At 38.2% G+C, this 16186-nt stretch overlaps 1 protein-coding gene across 2 annotated transcripts in view; it reads right to left on the reverse strand.

Annotated features, from left to right (window-relative positions):
* The window catches only part of DCTN4-p62 (dynactin subunit 4), a 92785-nt gene extending 86075 nt beyond the window's left edge, over window positions 1-6710 (reverse strand). The window contains exons 1-2 of one of the 2 annotated variants that reach the window (XM_090368794.1): window positions 6338-6710; window positions 3025-3095 (exon numbers count right to left, since the gene is read on the reverse strand). In XM_090368794.1, coding sequence (XP_090224920.1) covers window positions 3025-3095; window positions 6338-6478 — 212 coding nt within the window. In that variant the 5' untranslated portion in view covers window positions 6479-6710. The remainder of the gene's footprint in view (window positions 1-3024; window positions 3096-6337) is intronic. The other variant, XM_090368795.1, reaches the window with a different exon arrangement.
* Window positions 6711-16186: the final 9476 nt, after the last annotated feature.

Consider the following 16186-nt stretch of genomic DNA (forward strand, 5'->3'; position numbering starts at 1 on the left):
AGTCTGTAATCAAGTCACAAAGAAGGTTAGGCAAGCTAAGACATTATGAGAAGTCTCTGGCAATAATGCAAAAAAAAAACAGCAGCAAAGACTTTTAGGCTTATATTAACAATAGAAAGAAGGGTTTTAATCATACTGGGACACTTGATGTCTTAACTGATAATGGGTTAACTGTTGAGGACCCTGCTCAGATTGCTGACAAACTTAACAGGTATTTTCTTTCTACATTCACATATGAGGAATACTTTAGGGAAAGGGATGCCAGACATTCATCAAACTAACGGGGAGCCAAATGATTTTGTGATAACTGAAAGAGAAATTGTTGAAGCTAAACATAAAAAAGGCACCTGGAATGGATGTAATCTCTCCAATTATATTAAAGACAGCACCAAAGTCAGTGAGCAAACCCTTAGCTATAATTATAGGAGCATCCTTGGATTCAGAGGAGATCTCTATGGACTGGAGATGTGCGAATATATCCCCAATTCTGTTCCCGGGAAAATAATGGAGTCACTGTTTAAAGAAGTAATACAGGACTGTCTAGACAGGAATGCAATTATACTGTAATCACAGCATTGATTTGTTGAGGGGTGGTCTCATTTGGCCAATCTGATTGGATACTATAATGCAGTGACTAAGGAACTGGATGCAAAAAATAATTTTGATATCATATACTTGGATTTCAGGAAGCCTTTTCATAGTGTTGCACAGAAAAGACTGCTGTACAAATTGAAGCAGGGTGGCATTAAGGGCATACTGCTATGGATAAAGGGATGATTGTGGAAAAAGACAGTGGTTATCAATGGGCACTACTCTTCATGGACTAATGTCATTAGTGAAGTCCCCCAAAGGTTAAGGCCGGGCTCATTGTTATTTTCAGTATTTATTAATAATACTGATGAATGTATATCAGGAGGGCCTAACCTTTCAGCGACTACTTCCCAATACTATTATTATTATTTTATTTTTATTTTTTTTTTTAAGTCCTAGCCACTGAAATCTCAGAAAATTAGGTGGAAGGACCTGCCAGAGTGAAAACTTAAAATTACTGGGTATCTGGTCTGTTTCCATGAGGCATAGTGTGGGCAACATGGCCCCAGCAGGGATCTAACAGCTAAATGGCCAGAAGAACAACAATACATTACAAAATCCATACACTTTTAAATCTCTGGCCTTTACAGTGAACTTTACACCTACAATGAAAGCAATGCAGAGATGGGGGAAACTCCTGGTGCCATTAGACATGAACACCATCATAAGAGCAGATTGTGATATATGACAATTGCACGTGCCAGAAAATTCACAGCAATGTCAATAATTTAGCCATGGCATAGCAAAAGTTATGGCACCTATTTTACATAAACCTTCTAGTCCTGTTACATTTTGGAGAAGTTAAGTGGATAATGTGTTTGTGATTATTCCAGCATGATTGATGACAGCAGTTGATGACACTCCAATATATTTATAGTTTTTTGTCACATCAATTTACATATTTCCTGGAAGTGGAATGAATCCTTGTTTATTGAATTACTTCATGCCTTTTAACAAGTGCATTGAAAGCGATATGTGCAGAGTCTAATTCATCACTAATTTCATTCATCATGTGGAGCAACACATTCAGCATTGTTAGCACATCTAGGCAAAATATTATTTCAGAGGGAATGGTTCCATTGCACTGTGGATGCCTGCTATAGGGGCCACTGTCAGAGCCAATAGGTATGATGTGGCTTTCCCAAAGGTGTGCTCAAGAAATGTGTGATCAGCAGGTTAATAACAGAATAGTCTCACCCCCAACACCTGTCATTTCACTGCTATCTGTGTGCTATCTAGGAACCTCTGATAGCTACTGTAAGGATTCTGCATAACTAATATATGCAACTTCCTGGCAATAAGCTACAAAATACCACCTTGTAGATAAAAACACCTATTCCACACTATCAAAGTTGGGTGTTTATTGTATTTCTCTTAGATTGGTGTAGCTTACATAGCAGAATCTAAAATCCATTTTTGAGACAAGCTGACTGACCAGACATAGTTCTGCTATTCATTATGCAAACTGCACATTTGGCAGCTCAGCATTTCTAGGACTACCATAAATAATATTGTGCTGATATTGCACTTATTCTGGACAGCTCTCTTAATTTTTTTATTGCAGATGACTGTTGGAAGCATTAATTATAAGAATAAAACTTAGAAATATTAGTAGAGATCAGGGAATGCCTATGCATTCTCTGATCTCTGTTCTGTGGGAAAAAAATCCCACAGAAAATAGGAAGTTAAGGGAAAAAACAATAAATATGGTGATAAAATATATAATAGATGGCTATCCATCTGGTATTTGAGTTGATAGTGGTGGGTGGTGTGGATGGACCCAATGAATTTCTCTTCCCAATATCCATCCCCTTTTGACTACCAGTGATGCATATCTCTTTTCCTTTTTGCATCCTATCAGTCCTATCCCTCTCCCCTTTCCTTCCCCTGATTTTCCTCCAATTACAGTACTTCCTTTTGTTCATTGTTTTAATTTTTTTTTTTTCATGCCTACTCCTATTTCTACAATGTCTCCACTGACCTTAATACATTCCTGTCATATATCTTGGCTTCCTTTATAACACCATATACTTACAAATTTTTAAGTTAAACAGTACTCAAAAGGTTTCTAAAGTGGTTATAATTAATTTTAATGTGATTTTATCTTCATATAGTTTTCATTTATACATATCATTTGATTTTAAACATAGTTAAGTACACTTGATGGCTCTAGTAAATTATCATTTATGATACTTATCCAACTAACATGGACACAAAGTATGGATACTTTTTTCCAAATGCTGTCAAGTAGGTAATAATAATGCAGTTTTTATAAATATTTTAGAAATTATCTTTATTGTTAGTGCTCTTTGTAAGGGTATGTTGGACAAGTATGAATGTTCTGAACATAAAATGCAAAACACTCATACTTGCCTATCATACCCATACAAATTTGTGAATACTCATTAAACATAAGAGCAAAAATAATAGTACCTATTTTTCTTCAATCTTGCTTCAGGTGAGGGCATATATTCCAAACAGTTTGGACAATAGTGTGAATCAACCTAAAATAAAAAATTTTTAAAAAATATGCGAAAATCAGGACAGTAATTCTTAAAAATGACATATTCTATGGTTCTAATCATAATAACGAACACATAAAATTATGCTCTTCTTGAATAACAGGACCAGATATCTCAATTTTTTTTTTTTCTCCATGCTGGTCAGCATACTATAAAACAAAATAATTTTCATATTTTCAGAAGCTATTTTTCAAAAAATAGCAACTTCCAAACCAAAGTAGCTGTTTCAGAGATTTTTATACCACAACTTCAAAAGCCTAAAATGCAGCCGGCAGTACAGTAATCCCTCACCAATTGCAAGGGATATGTTCCTGAAAAGTACTGTGCTTGGTAAAACTGCAGTTGGCAAGGACTAAAATCCCACAGAAAATAGGAAGTTAAGGGAAAAAACAATAAATATGGTGATAAAATATATGAAAAAATGCAGTAAGCTTCATTTTCCATATCTACAACACAGAAATGATGATAAGGTTGATAATACAATAAAAAAAAAAAAAGGTGATGGAACAAGGTATGCATACATACACAAAATTTCAATTGTCCTCTTCGGTTGCACTTACATTTCATACAAAGATACAAGGTAATCCATAAAGCATTACGAAAACAAATCCAAAACACATCCAACAAAAATGAACATGTTAGTCAGAAACACAAAAACTGTGGAGAGGCTGCAAAATGCATGCTCACACAGAACACTTTATATGGTACTGGAAAGTGTGTCACTGCAGTGGGTCCTAACCTGTGTCCAAACACCTTGGTCTTATGCAGCCTTCTTCAAATGTATTACAAGAGTAGGAAAAACTCCATTCAGTTCAAGTGTAATCAATCTTTAGATGTGCCATCTTTTAATTCCAAGTGTGACTTGAGTGAACAGTTTGGGAACCCCAAGGGTAAAGAATAAATCTCCTCCCTCTCCACTGCCCACTAGATCTGTTCCCATGATCTCTAGAAGGCATGAATAATAACAGTCATATTCTTTTGTTTTGAGAAGACTGGACTGAACTACATGTATTTAAAAATAAAACAGATTGTAAATTATAAATCCATATTATCTCAAATCTACAATCAACAAACATGCAGTTGGGGAGAGATTATTATAGATACTTTTTTGTTGAATGACTTTTTTTTTCTTTTTTTTTTTTTGGTCAGTAATACTATGGGCACAAATCCTGGGTATATGATTATGACCATAAAACAAAGGACAATCCTCTTACTGGAAGACTCCATCTTCTCCATGATCCAAAAGAGTAAGACAATCTTGATTGAATGTGAAGATCATGCTTATCATATTTTTTGACTCACAAGGTATGTTTTATGAATTTTTTCCCACATGGTCAAACAATGAACCAGGAATACTAGAACACAGTTATACACTAATTGCAGAACAGTTTTCAGAGAAATGACCAGAAAATTGGGCTTCAGAGAACTGACACTTGCATCATGACAGTGCCTTTGCACTTTACATCGAAGAACTTTTTGAAAAGCATTTCATCACATTAGCCACCTGCCATCCTGCCATCCAAATTTGCCCGATTTAACTCCCTTTGATTTTTGCTCTTTGTTTTCCAAGCTTAAAGCCTCCTTGAAAGGTCACAAATCTGCAATATTTCAGGAAATTATTTGGAATGGAATTCAACACAGTAACTATTATTAATTCCAAAAGAAGCACATCAGGAATGTTTCCAGAAGATACAGAAGTGTTGGAATCAGAGTAATCCAGTGTCAAGGACACTACTTGAAAGGAGACCCATATAGCTGGTATCATTTCCCATATATCAGTTTAGTCCCAAAACTTCTTGATCATACTTCATATGTAACATTAACTCACATATAACTGACAGTCTTGTCCAGGAGGTTTGCTTTATATATCTGTTTGACATGTGGGAGAGCAGACAATGAAAGAACAATCTAGCAACTGACCACTGCAGCAACATGTAGGAAACTTCTCACTCCAGAACTTCTCAATTGGCAGTCCAGCTAATAGGAACCAAAATATAAGTATGTGAAAAATTAATATACGAGGGTGCTAGGAAAAATATAAGTCCACATTCATAATCAGTGATAAAAAATACACAAAGTCCAAAAAAAAAAAAAAAATATGTTTCACTAATTAATCATGAAAAAATGTAATTAAATATTTAATAATCAGTAATTAATCATTGAACCCAAAGTCAAAACCAATTAGAACTGGTGTAATATTCATACATCTTGGATCAACTTTTGCCAAAAACATTAATCTTGTCAAGTTCTGGCTATAAGAAGCATGACTAACCGATCCATATGCTGTAAAACAATTCTGAGATCAGAAAAGTTGAATGACAGAAAATTTCTGATTAGTTGTGCATTCTTTTAACTTCTAGCATTATTATTATTTTATTTTTTCGCTGTGGCTGGCTAGCTTTGGTTAACAGACCAAGTCTATCCACTGTCATTTACTAAGGAAGAAATAACAAGGTACAAAATAACAGATACACATTTTTGATTCATGGATAGATATCATATTAACAGTGAAAAGTGGTAATGGGAAAGTAAAACTGTAACCCTCCCCAAACGATTTGCAGTGATTTGACATTCTCTCTATCTCAAGGATATTTTTAGAAAGATAACGCTCCTAGCCTTTCAAGAAATATTGAAAATGGAAGATTTTTTTTTTTTTTGATTAAGTGCTTCTTAAATAACAACTCTGCCCATCAATAGATTATTAAAACAGAAAACAATATCGTATATTGCAAAAGTTGATACTCCTTTTCTCCTTTTCGGCGCAATCCACCATCTGCCGCATTACAGTGGTACATATGGTTATGCCTGTACACTTGCACTAGTACGATGGTTTGCTGATCCTGAAGTCTTCGTTAGCCTTTCGAAACGCTCGTGAAATAAAGGCATGACTTTTATGAATAATCAAATGGTATCGTGGCCTGGGGTTGCGTACGTGGCGCCAATTAAGAAATCGAACCTGTACCATACACAACCCATTGATAACTATTGGTGTTTGTATACTGGCTGTCAAAACACTTACAAAAAGTTGCTGTTTAACCTTTGGAGTAAATAAGATATAAATAACTAAAAGAATATTAGTGGGAGGAGGAAGGGAGGATGCCTACACCATAAACCAGTTTCCATCGGAGATACAGCACGATACTAAAGACGCAACTATCCAGAATGGCAGTGAGTGGCCGAATCAAGCACTAAAAGTTGGACCTCGTATTATTTTATATTCTTACCTCATGTGAAACGCAGTCACCACATCTCAGCTCTGAACAATGTCGACAGAAGTATATTCTTGTTATTGGCCTCATAGATCCGCAAGTGCAAACATATTTTACTCTATCACGCATAAATACAATATTACTAGTATCGGCCATTTTATAGCTTATATGAAGGCCTATACAAGAACACAAAAATATGTCAGTTACATGACATATAACTATTTGATGGTTGCCAAAATAGCACAAACAAACAGTAACGCCGATATTCACATGAGAGCAGGTAGCTGACTCACACAACAAAATTGCGAACTGCAACCAGGGTACGTTATACACCGTGGACCGAATCAACACTACCCCCACGCGTTTAATTCACGAATCAACAGTGAAGTCATCCATCTGAAAAGGGTGTAGTCACAGACTCTGTGGGTGTGCTGTAATGTATCTTTTAATAACTGGATAGTCAATTAATAAGTTTAAATTTAAAAAAAATAAAAGGGCAGCATTTGACTTGCGCATAACATTTATTTTTCAACATAATCACCAAAATCATTAGTAGTGGCAAATGAAACAAGCCAACACGACGTCACCAAAAAAAAAAAAAAAACATTTCCCACATCACCTGTTCAACCCTCTAATAATTGGTATAATTCTTCCTTTAAATTATTCAAAGTACCCACTTACACAAAACCAAATGGAAATTTTCCAACAATCAAATATTCTCTGGCTTATAGCAAATTTCGACACATCTATCCTGCTACCATCCTTTCTCATTTTAAACTTATATTCCCCTTAAGTGCGTTGACTGAGCGAGAGTAAAGTTGCCATTAACATTGCCCTCGTGGTTGTTGTTATTGTTGCTCCGTGTATACTGTCTGTAAATTATGTGTGTTCTGTGGTAAATTTTCTGTTTCTGGGCGAAAAATCCGAGTTTCCGGAAGATCAAAACCATGCTACCCATGCCTGAGACCGACGAACTCAGTCAAGGTGTGAAAAAGAATCAGAAAAATTCCTCCCGTCATCGACGGGTTCGAATTCTCGTCTTTTGCATCCGGGGATGGATGGAGATAGTACCAACTGTGCTACCTACGATGGCTCCCGGAAACTCGAGTTTTTCGTTCAGAAAATCGACTACAGAACACACATAATTTGCTGATTTATTAGTCTGCGCGGGTAGTAGCACAGTAGTATCGTTACCGTCCTCTCCACACCGGGTGGAAAAGGCCCGAGTTCGAATCCCGTCGATGACTCGAGGAACTTTAATGGGCTTTTTTCACTCCGTAGCTGAGTCGGTCTCAGGCATAGAAACTGAGGTTTATCGTCCAGCAAAACAGACAAATCGACCATAGAACACACGCAATTAGCACACATAAGACACAGTGCATGGGAGAAGAATTGAATTATTCAGGTGGCCTAAAAATAATATAGTTTTTTTTTTTGTTTTTTTTTTATGATGATTTATTATATATGGCAAAATATGGCCTAGGTTGTTGATGCACCTAATACCATACAACAAACAACCATTAACATTTAGTTACTCAACCTATTCAAAGCCTTAACACCTCAATAAATCAATCAGATATCCTCTCAGGTACGTAGTCTCTAGAGTCTAGACCCTGCAATTTGCTGAACTGAAGTCTTTCTTGGTACGAGTGACCTCATTCGCTCTTAACAAGATCCGTATTCTTCTTTAAATGAAGCTACAAGACCCGAATGCAGTTCTGAAGATACTTGACTATTGTCTTAACAGAGGAATAATTTCCTCCTTATCCTTTCTTGAAAATTTCCTGTATATCATTAACAAAATCCCACGGGCTGTCCTAGCGGACTGTCTTCGTTTCTGAGAGAACTTCATCTCTGAGTGCACAATTATCACCAGGTCTGTTTTCTTCTTTACTACTTTGAGTGTAGTACCACATAGTTTCTAGGTTATACGGTTTACTATCCGTTTTGTATATCATTCGGTTTGTATGTTCTACGGATTATTGCTACCTTTATGGAGTTCACAGCATTTGTCAATGGTAAACTTCATTTGCCACTTCTCAGCCCATCTGTTTAATTTTTCTAGATCTAGTTACAGTAGCATACCCTGATTACTGTCGTTACCACCATGCCGACCATTGTATCAGGCTATGAACTATTAGAGATTAAGCCCGGTATTTCTTCATTAATAAATAGTGAAAACAAAAATGAGCCAAGCAGTGAACCCTAGAAGCTCCATTATAACACTAGAATAAAAAGAGTAGTGCTCACTGATAATCGTTTGTCATCTCCACATTCAACCGTCCCTTTATTCATAGCAGCAATCTCTCTCTAATCCACATTGCTCAAATTTGTTCAGTTCAGTTCAACATGTATCAAAATTTGTTCAAATTTTGATACAGGTTGAACAGTATCAAAAGCTTTTCGGGAATTGAAGTACATATACGGTTCAAAATTATTTTTTTGTAACAAGTTCCTTTGTTTTCAGATCACAGTATCAGATCACACGATCTGATTTATGCTTTGATTTCAATAACTGCATTCCTGTATGGTCTTTAACCAGTGATTACATTATTTTTCCTAGAACATAAGTCAAGCTTACAGGAACTTACATTTCTCATGGCACATTTTTCCCTCCCCCCATTTGTAAATTCCTGAATTTGTGAATTAATAGTATTAGCAGTGGCAAATGACGCAAGTTTATACAGCATCATCCATTAAAAAAAAAAAACTATTCCTTCCTACATAACCTCTCCACCCTCTCTAAAAGTTTGTCTACTTCATTCTTGTATTTATTCAAACTACCTACAGTGCAGGACAAAAAAACTGCATCATTGTAAATTTTGCGCTGTACTGTGGGTTGCAGCAATGTTCGAAATGTATTTGTTAGATGTGATATATACCTCTGTGAATGAAATCGAATAAAAAGACTCCAGCTCATATACATAATTGCCACAGATATCTTCCCAAAGGGTAAAATGCGTAATGAAAATAGGAGAAATCATACAAATGTCAATCATGACAACCTAACATACATTTTACTGCATTTACGTACAAATTGAAATGACAAGTTGACGTAATAGTTTTATGTACTGTAAATCAGCAAAATAAGTCCTCAATATTTCGTTGTTCTTCCTCGAGCTGCAAGTACAGCCTTGCAACGAGCTGGCATAGATCTATGGATAGAGTTAAACTCTGGATATAAGGTTGCCCAATTTCGTGGTACCACACCCTTACAATACTCTCCTGCACCTGAATCTTATTTGTTCAGAAATTTTAGATGACATAATGTACCAGCAATTTTCAATAGGATTTAAATCCTATCTGAGGTATGACTGCACCTTAAGGGAGAAAAATGAAGGAAAACATTGGTGTAAGTATGTTTTAAGCGTTGTGAGACAAAAAGACAAACTCATCATTAAATCTAAATAGCATAAAACTTACCAATTTTGCTGTGTGGCAAGATGTTGAGTCCTGTTGAAAAATGCAGTTTTGGACGTCTGTGGGGTGATCCCTAATAACGGGTTTCAGGCACTCTTCCAAGATAGCAGTGTAGGTTTCTGCATTCATCGTTCCGTTAATAAACTTAATCACCCCACCCCTTTGCTTGTTATTCGTCCCCAGACCATCTGACCGTCGGGGAACTTTACAGTCGGTGTTATGAAGTCAGGATGGTATGCCTCCGATTTTCGTCTTCTGATATATCGCTTCCCATCCGAGCCATGCAAGTTACACTTTTCTGGCTCATCCTTTATCAAGACTCTTTACAACTAGATCCTTCCTCCACTCAGTGAAACCACCAACCAGTGACTTCTGATACAACTCCAGATTAACAGAACAGATTTATATCTAGATCTTGTTCCAGCATTGCAGATCTCGTTTTTGGATGACATTACAAATGTTGTTTGACTGTACAACTTTTCTCCTTGTGGACTACTTTGCACTTTGGCAGCACTGAATAGAGAAGTGAACAAAGGCATTTAAATTTTATTTAAATTTTTTTTAACTTAATGCTATATATACTTCTTTATTTCTTCGTCTTATGCTGTCCTGTCTCCTGAAATGATTGTGTGTGCGTGCGTGTGTAAAGTGTAAAGTGTGTTTAGGGTCAAGCGGCACCAGGGGTTTCCCCCATCTCCGCGTAGTTTACATTGTGGGTGAACCAGTTGACTGGAAAAGCCAGAGATTTAAAAGTGTATGGACTTTGTATATATTTGATGCCTTGTACCGTTGTTCTTCTGGTCATTTAGCCGCCAGATCCCTACTGAGGCCCGACGTTGTCCCACTTTAGCCCCGTGGAGGCAGACCAGGTACTCACTAGTATATAGTTCACTCTGGCAGGTCCTGCCACCTAATTTCCTAAGATTTCAGTGGCTAGGACCTTAAAAAAAAAAATCGCGTACGCGTCGCGGGGAGCGCTAGAAGTCCAAAATGTTGGGCAAAATTAATTTAGATTGGTGATTTTAGATTGTGTGGGGCGTGTTCACGTTGCTATCAGATAGAGTGGGGGTGAAGGCTGAAGACTGGGGGGCAAATAGACAGAAATATGGAGCCGAAAGGGAAGGCAACTCCAGTTTACAGTGGGCATGCCCATGCCCCACCAGAGGGAAGAAATAGGGTGGCAGGGGGGGGAGGGGACAGATTACTGTCCCCTCCCTACCTGCCAGGAAGAGGTGAGACAGTGAGCCAGACAAGAGAGCTGGCTCAGGTTGCCAATGTGGCCTGTGTGCATGGTTGGGAGCAAACCAGACCGCAGGGTCAGGTCCGCACCATCCAGAAAAACTTGAGGCCCAGCAGAGGCGATCCAATGTTGGTTTGGCTGAACAGGTTGTGCAAAATGTCACAGTTGGGAGTCATTCATGGGACTGTTGTCCCGTCCGGTAGTCAATGTTCTGGGAAGTGGAGTTTCTCACTTCTCATAAAAGTTCCAGTTTTGTCTTGCATGAAGGATCAAGCAGTCAAACCTGACATCTGGTTGGGGGTCTCTGAGAAGCTTTGTTTGACACATCTATTCGAAGTTTGCAGGCAGAGGAATGGTCAAGCGTCTAGCATACAGGTTCTGGGCAAACTTGGTGAACGCTATATATGAGGCTTCATCTTTCAGTAAATAGTGTTCCCGGTTTTTGGGATTAAGGCGCACTTGGATGATTAATTCAACACGAAGATCTTCATAAAATTCGCAGTCATACATCTGGTGTCCCCAGGTCTCCACAGAGCCACATGCACACATTGGGTTGTTTTCGAGTCCGAGAAGGTGTGTGTGTGTGTGTGTGTGTGTGTGTGTGTGTGTGTGTGTGTGTGTGTGTGTGTGTGTGTGTGTGTGTGTGTGTGTGTGTGTGTGTGTGTGTGTGTGTGTGTGTGTGTGTGTGTGTGTGCCTGCGCGCCGCGCTGTTGCCAGCTTCTGGCAAGGAGGATCTTTTGAATGATTCCAAGCTCGCTTTGGCCATTCAGCGCATGACTGTTGAGGTTGGCCGTGGTACATGCATAGTTGTGGCCTACCTCCCTGTGGTGTAGACGGCTATTGGGCAGGCTTTCCAGGTGTTCGCCTGGCTGGTGACAAAACGGCCAGAAACAATTAAACATATAATTACACACATTTCTGGCCCCTTACAGAGCTCTGTAATCATCACGCTATACAAAGACGGAGTTGAACTTTCTTTCAAGTGCCATCCTACATAAGATATTATACATGTCTATGTGTCATGCAAATTTAATTTCGATTCGTCAGAAAAGATGACGGTGTCCCATTGCTCTTTTGTCCATGAAACATGCGGTTTAGCGAAAGAAAGTCGCTTCTTCCTCATTTGTTGGGTCAAAAAAGGGCTTCTTCTTGGGCCGGCATGCAGACCACATTCCGAAAGCCGTCTTTGAATAGTTCGTGCACTTGTTTCAACACCAGAGGCCATCTCAAAGTCCAGTTTTAGATCAAGAGCGCTAGCATGACGATTACGAAGGCATAGCCGTTTCAGATATCGATCTTCAGAAGGCGTAGTCATTCTCTTACAGCCTGATTCAGGTTTTCTTTTCACATCACGAATTTGAGATTCTTACAATGCTCCGTGCCTGCAGGACTGTCTCAACTTATGCCCTGCAGGTCATAGTTGGATTATTACCTCTGGACTTGCCTTTGTCTTCAACTGGAAGACTGGAACCACCTGCTCTATCACTGCCCTCTTTATGCTGACCTACCGAAATCGCTACAAGCCCGTATAAACACCTTCTCACCTGGCAACGAAAAACATCCAGTAGAATCTGCTTCACAACTTGGAATCCTACAACAATTTGCTTCTAATTTATTTGCTAGAAGAAAACCTCTGTTGGCCAATCCCAGTTCAGCTTCACCTCCTAATCTGACTCCAGCACCTTCAATAATGTCAGACTCAACAGGGAGCGGTGTCTTGCAAAAATAAAATATTGTCACCTTGAATAGCTCTTAGAAGATCACATTGATCCAGTTTTTTTTTGTTTTTTTTTTTGTTTTTTTTTTCTTTAAATTTTATCCCCCTCAGGCCTGGGCAACCCGAGTATTGCATCCAGTGGGAGCGGGATTTGCCCAATCTTAGACAATTCACTTTTATTTATTTTTTTAATTTAATTTTTCTTTTAATTTTATTTATATATTTTTTTCATTATTTTTATTTAATTTTTATTTATTTATTTATATTTGATATATCTTATTTATTTTTTTTTTGTTATAATTTTTTTCTCTTCTATTTTCTTTAGCGTACCGCTAAAGAAAACAGAAGAAAGTCTGAGCAACTGTGGGTTTTTGATTCTTTTTCATTTTATTTATCTTTTTGTGTTATTTTATTCTATATTTACAATCATTACTTATTCTTTTTTCTTACTTTTATTTTAAATTTTTTATTTATTTTATATAATATTACTTCACCTATATTTTATTTATTAATTTATTTTATTAGTAATTTTTTTACATTGTGTCTATATATATATTTTTATTATTTTCTTTTATTTTACTTCTTTTCTTTTTTTTCATCCTATTTTATTTTATTTTATTTTTTTTTTTTTTCTGCTCTTATCTTAGTTTATTTTATTTTACTTTTTATTTTATTATTTTTTTAAATTATGACTTTTATTTATTTATTTTTTCTCTATGCTGGTACCCTAATTTTGGGTAGCTGTGGGTATGGGATTTGATGGCACCCACTGGTGTAGCACTATCTCCGTTGGGTGCGGAACTTCGCCCTCTTCAGGGAAGACAAAGATTGTAATGGTCTATCTCCACTTGGCTAAGGACATATCTAGTAGTGGCCCACCTCTTCGTGGTGTAAACGAGCAGGTGCACGCTTTCCAGGAGATCGCCCGGTGGCAAAGAGGGTAGAAACAACTAAACACAACACATAATATACGCAAACATAACCCTACACGTTTCTGGCAGCTCTACAGAGTTTTGTATCATCACAGCGTAACATGGCGGAGATGAACGTCTGTTCGTGTACCGCTGTACAGAAGATACTCTACATGTACACCTCACTGATTTCACGCTTTAATTTCAGCACCTGGGACACTGTTGACCGGTGGCAGCCTATTTTATCAGTGACAGCAAGCAGAAATCCTTTCTTGAAACACAGCAACAGCGAGCTACAGTTTTTTTCTTGGTGCCAACTGAACACATGGAGCCATGCATACATCTCTGCAAAACAGCAGGTTAATGAGCATGTATACCCTTCTAACGCAGAATCATTTAACAAGTACACGTCAATGTTGAGAAAAAGCCGTACATTAGGGTTGAATTTGAAAGTGCCTGCAATTCTGGCCAAACATGATACGAGGGAGTATCTGATGAGAGCCTTGTCGACCAATTTGGCCCTGGACAGATTGTGCAAGGCTCAAGGGGTTGAATTTTTCTCAACCTGGTCTGCAATGAGAAACAGGAGAGACTGCTCATACAGGGATGGGATACACTTAAACAGAAAGGGTGCAAGAATATTTGCTGATGCTATCGAGGCAGTGTTAGGTGGGACGGAAAACTGCTAGCTTGGGGGATACAAGGAATAATAGATTAACAGTAGCCACTGGTAGAGGTGAAAGTGATTCTTGCACTGCTTCTATTAGAATGAGCAGCAGCCTGGCAAACAAGACACGGGATATTTCAGAGACTGCTGGGAATCATTGGGGTACAAGTAAACACATGGGTTGTGTTAGGGTAGCTAAGAAAAAGAACAGGTGCATGTATACTTGTGTGTACACCAATGCTAGGAGTTTAGTAAATAAATTTGATGAATTTGAGGTATTGCTCAAAACATCAAAGGCAGATATTGTGGGGATTTCAGAGACGTGGTGTCACACAGATATAAGAAATGCAGAACTGGAATTTGGGGAGTACAATGTCTACAGAAAGGATAGACAGGATAGGAAGGGAGGAGGGGTTATGCTATTAGTTAAAAAACACATAAAATCCAAGGAAGTGAAGCCAGTCGACATCGCTGGACAGTGCAGTGTCGAGTCAGTTTGGTGTGACATAAGCATTGGGAGATCAAAATTGAGAGTAGGAGTGTGCTATAGGCCTAATGACTCTGATGAGTATAATAAGAAACTGTTCGGAGAAATAGAGTGGGCCAGTAAATCAGAGAGTCTTATAATGGGGGATTTTAATTTCCCAGATATTGACTGGAATTTGGGGGCTGGTCACTCACACAGTAGCAAGGCTTTTGTGGATTTATTGGATGATTGTTTTCTACATCAGCATGTTCGGGAGGCAACTAGAGGGAGTAATACTCTTGATTTGATTATCAGTAGTGATTCTTCATGCATTAATAATCTGCAGATAAATGAACCACTTGGTGGCAGTGATCACAGTGTGCTGAAGTGGGAGTTACTGAAAGAGGTAACTACCATTAGGGGTAAGGGGAAGGGGTATTGCTTTCCTAAAGGCGACTACAATGGACTGAGACAGTATTTAAATTCTATACAGTGGGATCAACTGATGATACTGCCAACAGCAAATTCAAAATGGGAAGCATTCAAAGAACTTATCGTGGAAGCTACTAGGCTTTACATACCAACTAAGAAATATTGTTCAAGGTTTAGGCCTAAATGGTTGTCAGATGAACTAATGAGGCATATGGCAGAGAAGAAAAATGCATGGGATACATACAAATTAACACGTGACACGGACGCCTATGATAGATACAAGTTGATCTGTAACCAAGTTACAAAGGAGGTTAGGCAAGCGAAGGCAGATTACGAGAGATCCTTGGCAAGGGATGCGAAGAAAAACAGCAAAGAGTTCTTTACTTATGTAAACTCTAGAAGGAAGGGGATGAATCAGATTGGTCCACTTGAGATCGATGGGTCAACTGTTGATGACCCTGCTAGGGTAGCTAACAAACTAAATGAATATTTTGCATCGACATTCACACATGAGGAGTTATTCAGCGAGGGGAATGCCAGAGGTGTATTCAACTCTAGCAGTAAGCTAGAGAATCTTGTAATAACTGACAGCAAAGTGGAGGAGAAATTGTTGAAGATAAACACAAGAAAGGCACCTGGGGTGGATGGGATCTATCCAGTTATATTAAAGGAGGCAGCAAAGGAGGTAAGCAAACCCTTAGCCATAATTATGAGAGCTTCCTTGGACTCAGGGGAGGTACCCATTGACTGGAGATGTGCAAATGTGACCCCAATTCACAAAGGGGGATCAAAGGCTGACACAAGTAATTATAGACCTGTGAGTTTAACTTCTGTTCCCGGAAAATTAATGGAGGCACTGGTGAAAGAAGCACTGCAGGATCATCTAGACAAGACTTCAGTTATAGCTAGGACACAGCATGGTTTTGTTAAGGGGAAGTCTTGCCTGACCAATTTGATTGGATACTATGATGCAGTCACAAAAGAACTGGATGCAGGGAATAACTTTGATAT

Source organism: Mastigoproctus giganteus, chromosome 2 (assembly GCF_048544385.1).
Source record: "Mastigoproctus giganteus isolate SK-2022 chromosome 2, ASM4854438v1, whole genome shotgun sequence".
Lineage (NCBI taxonomy): Eukaryota > Metazoa > Arthropoda > Arachnida > Uropygi > Thelyphonidae > Mastigoproctus > Mastigoproctus giganteus.